This window comes from Nematostella vectensis, chromosome 15, assembly GCF_932526225.1.
Source record: "Nematostella vectensis chromosome 15, jaNemVect1.1, whole genome shotgun sequence".
NCBI lineage: Eukaryota > Metazoa > Cnidaria > Anthozoa > Actiniaria > Edwardsiidae > Nematostella > Nematostella vectensis.
In genome coordinates, this window is record NC_064048.1 from 10,952,226 (window position 1) to 10,961,626 (window position 9,401).

At 39.7% G+C, this 9,401-nt stretch overlaps 1 protein-coding gene across 2 annotated transcripts; it reads left to right on the plus strand.

Annotated features, from left to right (window-relative positions):
- The first annotated feature begins 206 nt into the window (after positions 1-206).
- On the plus strand, positions 207-8,798 carry LOC5502351 (NLR family CARD domain-containing protein 3). 2 transcript variants are annotated; one of them, XM_048722924.1, is made up of 6 exons: positions 263-340; positions 1,366-1,402; positions 1,636-1,813; positions 2,613-3,461; positions 4,552-4,851; positions 5,767-8,798. In XM_048722924.1, exons 4-6 carry the CDS (start codon positions 2,624-2,626, stop codon positions 8,679-8,681), a joined length of 4,053 nt encoding a protein of 1,350 aa, XP_048578881.1. In that variant the 5' UTR covers positions 263-340; positions 1,366-1,402; positions 1,636-1,813; positions 2,613-2,623; the 3' UTR covers positions 8,682-8,798. The 2 variants fall into 2 exon arrangements, with proteins under 2 accessions (XP_048578880.1, XP_048578881.1); XM_048722923.1 differs by lacking the exon at positions 1,366-1,402 and having other exon boundaries at positions 207-340.
- Positions 8,799-9,401: the final 603 nt, after the last annotated feature.

A 9,401-nucleotide genomic window follows, 5' to 3' on the forward strand; every position in this document is an offset into this window, starting at 1 on the left:
ATTGCCAGGGTGATTTTTAATTTTTAATTGTGTAATGTTTATTTAATTGATATATAATTGTAAAGCGCCTAGAGCAATTATTGATGAGGCGCTATATAAATGCTGATATTATTATTATTATTATTATTATTATTATTATTATTATTATTATTATTATTATTATTATTATTATTATTATTATAGTTCCCAGTTCTCTCACAACCAAGGGCAACCTGGGTACCCCTTGTCTTCGTCATCTAGACGCCATATTGAAAATTACCCAGAACACCCTGGGGACGAGGTAGGGACATCACCAACGTACGCCATGTGAGGGAAGCACTAGTTTTGCGACGTTTTACAGGTAAATTAACAACTATGGGATAGCTGTTTCTCGTGTTGTATAGTTTTATTTGCATACTCTACGCTTGTGTTTTTTTCTCGTATGTTTGGTGCAATAAATTCTCGTTTCGATAGAGCAACAACTGCCTTTGATGAAAGGTCGTATTGGACCGCTCTGAAGGAATTTATAACTTATAACTTAGGAATTTATAACTTATCGGGAAGAAAGTGTACCTCACAACTTAGTAATCTGGTAGTCTTAGTTGTTAATAAGCAAGCAAGATTTGCCAAGTCTTTTCAATTTTGGTGGAATATTGTTCTCAACACTAGCAGCCAAGCAAATAGAGAAGAATCAACGAAGCAGAAATCAGTAGAAAAGTTATATATAAGTTAACTTATTACTTTACTTAGAATGCGAATTTCTTAGCATTTTCTCGCAGTAATATTTTGCTACATTTATCTGCTTGAAAGCCACTCTTAATGAACTATACCCAACAGCTGATTTTACCAAGTGTTAATCTAAGTCTTTTTTGCATTTTTCTTGCCTTTGTTTTGAACAAAAGAAGCAATCATTCGTGACACTTGCATGCGTTCAAACTAATAGATATTCTATAAATGCATTAATGTATTTTGCAAGTCTAATATCTGCAATAATGCATTGCAGCACATGCAGGAATGACCTTTTTAACATGTTGAATCTGAAGCCAATGAGGGCACGAGAAATATGAAACATGAATGCAACCAGCAAGGCGAAGAAAGTTTTTAAATGCAAATCATCATAGCCCATCAGAATCCTTCTAGCTATAACAATTGTGTTATTCAAAACTGTGGTATTCTAATTGGCTGTGTTTTTAAAATGTTGTATTGGTGGCCAATGGCTCATCCACACTAAACATCCCAAAAGACAAGCAGGTCTAGAGCACGCTAACCACGCCAGCATTGCGGGTCAAAAGTTTTACTTTGATATTGGGTGCAACACTTTATGTAAATTAACTACAGGATTATCCTGTCCTCTGATTGGCAGTATTTTTTGTGTTTTATATCCAGGAAAGCATAAAGAGCATTTCCCCTGACTCCTAATTGGGTATACCTTCTGTGGCATGGTAGAAATTAATTTATCCACTTGGTTTGGGCATTCTTATTTTACATCCAGGAAAGTATAAAAACAGCTTTTCTGTCCTCTGATTGGTTTTATTTTCTGGGCATTATTGAAATTAATTTATCCAATTAGTTCTTTCACTTTTGGTATGCACTCTTTAAAATTATAAGTATCAAAGATTCTTTAGCTGATATGTATATCCTTGAATTTATCTGCAGGAATGACAAAAACATCAAGATCATGGGCACAACATGGTGTCAGACAATCATGACCTTGTCCTGATTTTCATGGCTTCACATTGCCCCTGGTGTGCAAAACCAACAAGAAACTTCAAGCATTTCCATCTGCCACCACTTGCTGCTATAAGATCATCATAGGAAGGCTTTGCCATCCAAGGTAGGGGCAAAACCAAGCGTAAATCATTATTATCTGCTTAGATATGGTTTTGGTATTTGGGAGCTGATGGATTTGTGCAAGGGCTGGTTGTCCCAATAAGCAACTTGCACTGAGAGTTTACATTATTTTTTTGAGTGTCAAACTCTGTCAAAATTAACACAAAAATGACTGTGGCCCTCACTTCTTTCAATTAAATTCAGCCCGTTCTCAGTACTTTAAAGAAACTTTCTGCTTGATTCTTCACCGCTGTATATGTTGCTTATTTGTTGTTGTTATTGCCATGAAAAGCCGGAGAGTGTGTGAGTTTGCAATCCAAAATGTCACTTGATTTTCGTAGTCCAAGTCACCTATTCAAAAGCCTGGATGATGGACAAAATGTACAAGAAGCTGTGCTTTAGCTCTAATGACAGCTCTATGGTGAAAATGGGGAATGTACTGAGAGCAAGAATCTAAGAAAAAAAATTTTTTTTTCCTGTTTTTAAAGAAATGTGTATCTAGGTTTGGCACCTTCACAATTTTGTAAACAAGTCAAGTAAAAAGTTTGTTTGGTTTCCAGTCCAGTTGATTTTCTTAAGAATCCCTTCATTTGCTCTAAGTAAAAGAATAACCAAATGCTGTACATAAGCTCCAAAAGTATAGGCCAATTATTTAAGACATATTACTTTAGCCATCATGTGCATACATATAGATACTTATAGTCACCTTTACCTGTTATACCTGGTCTTACATGTTACAGTAGATGGTCACACTAGTATGGCGTAGTCATCTCCTCACCATTATTTCAATTTTCTTCTTGCAGCCTTTGTTTGGATGGCAGGCAGGTTCCCAATCAATAGAGACTCGGAGAACTTCTCAAGACTCTCGCGTCTTCTCATTGATGGCGGGACAGAAGCGCTTAGAAGCGTGTTCAATCGGCTCCACCCTTCCCTTAGCCATTCCTTGAGTCTCCACAGAACAACCCTGTGTGGCTTATGGAAACCTCCAAGAGGCAAAAAGAAGATACTCTATGATAGTCAGTGGTATAAACTATACCCACCCACTGGATCACCAAGCCTACAGGATTTTGACATCACTCTTCTTTTTGTCCTCTTGAGGAGCATTTGTCCCTCCCTGTCGCCTCCTGCTACAGGGTGGGATACATTGCCGAACACGACCGATAGCTCTCTTGAAGCCAACCTTGTTAGAATCAAGTTCTACAGGAATGAGCTATATGGGCACGTTGATGCTGCAGCTTTTGATGATGCGGAGTTTGAAGACTACTGGAAAAAGATATCTCTCCCTCTCATCGCTCTGGGCATCAGTGCAGATGAAATAGACGATCTTAAGACACGCCCATCAGGAGCTACCGACTACGTAGCATTACTTGAAGAATGGAAGGAGGCGGATGTCGAGCTGTCCCGAGAAATAAAAGACGAGAGTAATCGTGTTTGCAAGAAAGTCAAGGAAACCGGTCAGAGTATCAGCAAGGAAATCCAGGATTCAGAGAAGAGTATCAGCAAGGAGATCCAGGATTCAGAGAAGAGGCTGATCCGGGATTTCAAGCACAGTTTGATTAGACCCATCCACGAAGTCCATCAAAAGCTCGATGATGTGACGAACAAAGACCCGGATGAGGCTGAAAGGGTTGAGCTTGCCAAACAGGAGAAAGGTATGTGTTCACCCAGAGTACTCGATAACACCTAGAGTATATCGTGTCTTATGATAAGATTAGGCAAGACTAGGCCTCTTCAAATTGTAATTCCTTCGTCAGGTAAAACCGGGCTTATATTGAGCCACCTTCACCCCCTCTTCCCGTCCACAAAGCACAGAATTAACAACATGAGACACCGTTACGTCAGAGCCTTCTACACTTTCAATGTTAACATTTCCAGCAGTTGTATAATTAATTGGGTCAATCATTACTCATTCATCTAGGCATTTTATTTGAAAGCAATTGCAATAAAACACACCACTATAACTTCAACAAAAGGTTTCCCAACCAATTTCGACCGAACTACCCATTTATGACATACTAAACATCAACGCTTATATATCAATTTGGGGATTATCGTTCGTCTTTGCATTTTTTTTTATAATTTATTTCAGCACACTTAGTTTCTGGTGCACAAAACACATGACAAATGCTCTTATTAGTCAATTCATGTTTGCAATTTCCGTACTCTGTTAGCCATGTATTTTTTACCTAAACAGAAACGATCCTTCCACCAATATGTATGTTACTTTTTGCGGATTACGCTAAAAGTTTCGAATTAAAATATTGCCATTGACTTTTAACAGTAGCAGATCGAAAGGTAGGGTTTAGGGGGGTTAACCTCCCGCCTTTTCGCTGCCAAAAAACTATATGCAACAAAAAATAATTATCCCCTCCCCCCTTTGTCCCCCCTTTGGCAACCCCCCTCCCCTTAAGCTAAAAGCTAGATCCACCCCTGTTTTAAATTATACCTGAATTTCTTCAAAAGGGACTATATGTTTAAACAATGTGAGGTATTACTTTTGCATTCACTAAAGCTAAGTGTGCTAAAAATAAGTTAATCATAGAATTTTCAAAAATTTCACTAAAAGGATACCTTGATATGAATTTGAACATTTGGTTTAGCATATTCGATTGACCAATATGCTAAAGAACTAACCTTTTGTTGTAATTAGTGATGGGTCAAATCATAAAATGCCTGGAATATCATATAAACCGGTGTTGAAATTATATTTAAAAAAGTTTTCTTCGATTTTATTTTCTGCAGCTGTGAACGATTGGAAGGAGTATCTTATAGAGGAGTACACATCTGGAGATGCCTCACATATCACCCCACTGCCCTGGCTTGAATTTGAACCTTATTTTTCAATTGAAAACATGTACAAGGAGCCGTGCATTAGGTCTCATGATGGTTCCACAGTGAAAATGGGGGACTTATTTAAGTCGGGGTCAAAGAGTAAAACCCGTAGAGTACTCCTTGAGGGGAACCCTGGAGTTGGGAAGAGCTCACTTTGTAAGAAACTGGTGAACACCTGGGTGATTGATCATGAGCACCCAAAGAGATGCGGTAAGCAAATCTACATTGTGCATCTCTTGTTCTTTGGCAAAAGTTTATAAGCTATATTCTGTTGGCAGTTGTTATCTCTTCTCTTGCATGCTAAATTTAAATAGCAATAATCTGTATGTTTTTTTAAAATAATCTTTATTGCTAGTGGGTACCCGTGGAACATTAACGTTAATCATAAACTTGACACAGTGCAGTGACTGATCCATTAGAGTTGTACTTTAAATGCGTACGATCCTTACTTTTTTGCTCACATTTTCCCTAGAATTATCTTAGTTGTTCGTGCCTAAATTTGCTTTGGCGCCCTGTGGACTTCGTAGGAAAGAGCGTCTCGCGCGCTCCACAATATTTTTCTTTTTCACTGGTGAATATCAATTTCCCATTGCCTATCAGGTTAAGTGATATCTTCTGCTTTTTATTCACTATTTATTTTAAGCACTTCTATGTGATTCTAGTGCTAAAAAGGTCTGAACGTGAATGGTGCTTTCGGCTAAGTGAGACTTTCTGAGCTCGGTCTCGCTTAATAAAATGCCTGAAATAGAGCTTTTTTTGCATTGTCGGTTGAAAATAGTTTTTGGCTAAGGATTGAAATCAATTTTGAAGTTCTGAAGTTTTCAATTCTTCGTATTCCGTTATGAATATTGTATTAATGGCGAACCAAAGAGTGTCAATCTCTGTTTGGCGGCCATTTCCCAAATTAGTAAATATCTTTTGAATGATTTTGACTCCTGTGTAGGAGTGACGAAAGCATAGGTCTTGTGTGTATATTACCTTTATATTAAAGCCATGAAAACAAAAAATAATCTATCATTTTTTTTATCATTTCAAGTTTTAATTCGCTAAAACCTAGATTTTAAGTACTTAAAAAAATATATATGCCTTTTCGAGTTACTCATTGCCGTATTTTTGTCTCACCAGATACTAGCAGTTCATCTGGTACATCCTTCTACGGTGCATTTCCAGACGAAGTTGAAGTCGTGTTGCTAGTGCAGTGTCGTGATTTAGAAGATGCCAGCGACTGGAAAGATATTCTGCGTCAAACGGTCCCTTTGAGTTATTCAGACGAGGACAAGGAGCGAATAATCAGATACATTTGCGGTAATGAAGAGCACATCGCTTTGATTCTCGATGGGTACGATGAGCTTCCGAGTTCTGCAGAGAAGTCACTTCATCCTATCCTTATTAAAAAGGCTCTACCAAAATGCTACACCGTTGTTACGAGCCGTAAGAATATGATGCGACAGGAGTTGAAGAACCGTTTTGAGAAGACACTTGAAATAAAAGGATGGAGTGTGGAAGACGCTAAACAATTGATTTCCGACTACTTCAGCTCATCGCCTGATGTAGCCGATAAGCTGTTGTACTTAGTAGAACATAATGACCATGTGCGGGAGGAACTTGTTCTTAACCCACTGCATTCTGCTATGCTTTGCCTGGCCTTTGAGGACAACAAGGAAATACCTCAAACAAGCCTAAATATCACTTCATTGTACACAATTATTGTTTCCCTCACCACTAAGAGATACAGGAGTAATAGAGGGCTCGACATTGAGGACAGTGGGATTGAAAACAGGAAGATTAAGGAGCAGCTATTAGAATTGGGAAAGTGTGCTTTTACAGCACTTCTGGAAGACAAATTAAGCTTTACAGTGGAAGACCTACCAGAAGAACTTAAGGATATGGGTTTCCTGTTCAAGAACAAGTTCGCAAAGAAAACCCAATGCCAAGTCACGTTTTCCTTCGTGCATAAGTCGATTCAAGATTATTTGGCGGCCCTATTTTTTGTCGAGGGCTTGGCTAGAGGGAACGCTAACGTGTTTGTCGATAGACTATATAGAAACATCTTCTTTCGCTATGATTTAGCCCTAATGATCGGTCCAGACAGGGCTTGTGCTGTTGTCAAGTGTCTCGCTGGATTACTGGTATCTCGAGGATGGACTTTCCCTCCGGCCTCTATTCCTTTTGAGAAATTTGGGTTTAGGTTCGATAATCAGGCTATAGTATACTTGATTTGTGAGTTTCTACACGAGGCCATGCGTGTGCATAAGTCTATTCTTGCTGAGGTCATCCACCTTCTTCCACAGCTGATTGAAATCCATCCTAACAGGATGTCGTCGAATGCTGTATCCGGTCTGTGTTACTGGCTGTCGTACCGACAGCCAGTAAGTGGCTCGGTGCCACTTACTGGAAAGGAGTTGAATGATAACCCAGGTATTAGAGAACTACACCTATTCAACGTTACTAGTGAAGCATGTACTACCATCTTGTCATGTGTTAAAGAGAGTGTTTCACTAAGAACTCTGCGGTCAACAGAGTTTTACACTTATCCATTTTTTGGCACCTGCTGTATTAGTGACGGTTTGGCAGATGTATTAGTCCACAATCAAGTGCTAGATAGGTTAGATTATGAAGTAAGCTCTGATTGCACTACACTCCTGCTTGGCTGGATTACCGCTGGTCTAAAAGAAAACAAGTCCTTGAGAATCCTGACGCTTGACAATTTGGGTAACTGTAGTGAAGATTCCTTCGTGGCTTTTGCGGAGGTGCTATCAGGCAATATGGGACTGGAAGAGCTAACACTTGGAGGCTTGGACTCTTGGCAGTTGGCTGTTCTTGCAAGAGCCTTGAAGGGGAATCTGTCTATCAAGGGCCTCACCCTACGGAATTATGGTCCTATATTTTATGATGATGCCGTTGCTATGGCAGAGATGATATCTAAAAACAAAGTCATAGAAAAACTGGATTTTAGCCAGGATTTCAGGCGTTTCTTTGATGGAAAGAGTGTTGTCAAGCTTTTTGACGCCATGATACAAAGCACGTCCCTAAAGTCACTGGGAAGCATTGATGTATTTAATTTTGATGACGATATTCTTACTAAACTCTCCGAGCTAATAAGAAAGAAGAGAACATTGATAAACGGGCTGCGACTTTTTGGGTGGTGGAGGCCAACTCGTGGATGTCAAGTCTTCGCGAATGCACTTGCTGCCAGTAACATAAGTACATTAATGCTTACCTTTGCATCTGACTTTGAACCTACAGTTTTAAGTTCGATTATCAAGACACTAAAGACGAATACATCAATCACGACCTTCAATTTGGACCTTCAAAGCAAAACATCCAGTGCAGATTTGGCGGATCTGTTATCAGAAAACAAAACGATCGAACATCTAAGAATCTATGATTTACATGGCAGCATTGCCGCCATTGCTAGTACACAAATGAAAAACCCTTCGCTGAAGGCTCTACATATTCGTTGTCCAAATGAAGTATCGAGCGAAGATGCTGCTGCCTTTGCAGAAATGCTATCACACAACCAAGTGTTAAGAGAACTTTGCTTAGAAGGAAATATTGAAGTCGAGGGTGCAATTGCTATAGCTAGCGCTCTTAAGACAAAATCTGTCCTCAGAGAACTTAGTCTCTATAGTAATAATATCGGAGACAAGGGTGCAATAGCTATAGCTAGCGCTCTGAAGACAAATTCTACCCTTGAGAACCTAGATCTCCGACGTAATAAGATCGGAGACGAGGGTGCAATAGCTATGGCTAACGCTCTGAAGACAAATTCTACCCTTGAGAACCTAGATCTCCAAGAGAATAATATCGGAGACGAGGGTACAATATCTATGGCTAACGCTCTGAAGACAAATTCTACCCTTAGGAGCCTCGATCTCCCACATCTAATAAATCGAAAAATAGGAGATAAGTGCGATGTTGCTTTCGCCGACATGCTTTCCTGTAACTCGGTGATAGAAAATGTGAATATTGGAATAGGTCGTCTAAGATTTTCTTGTAAATTTGGGGGCATTCAAAGGCGTCAATCTTCCCGACGGTAGAGTCGTCTGTAAAGCAATATAACTTGAATGTTGTTACAAGAAGCAGCCCTTAATTGACAAAGAAAGGTAGGGGAAGTGTAGAATAAAGCGTTAAAGAAAATAAACAAACAAACAAACGGTGGATGATTGAAAAAAAAAATAATAAGGGAGGGTTTATTAATTACGAGAGAGAGGGGGGGGGGGGGGGGGTCGAGGGAAGATTTTTACTCAAGACACCTTAAAATTTCAAAGCCTCCCTTTCATTGTAAACATTTTTCCGGTGCCGAGGGGGGAAAGGGAAGATTTTTACTCAAGACACATTAAAATTTCAGAGCCCCCCTTTCATTGTAAACATTTTTTTCCGGTGCCCCCCCCCCCCCCCAATAAAACCCAAAAATTTTCTTTTTCTTAGAGGACCTTTTTTTTGGAGCCACCTCTTTTGGTGGTTAAAATTTTCGGAGCCTGACACTCGTAAGCGGACAGCTCTACTGACTGACACTCGTAAGCGGACAGCTCTACTGACTGACACTCGTAAGCGGACTGCTTTACTGACTGACACTCGTAAGCGGACAGCTCTACTGACTGACACTCGTAAGCGGACAGCTCTACTGACTGACACTCGTAAGCGGACAGCTCTACTGACTGACACTCGTAAGCGGACAGCTCTACTGACTGACACTCGTAAGCGGACAGCTCTACTGACTGACACTCTCGTAAGCGGACAGCTCTACTGACTGACAC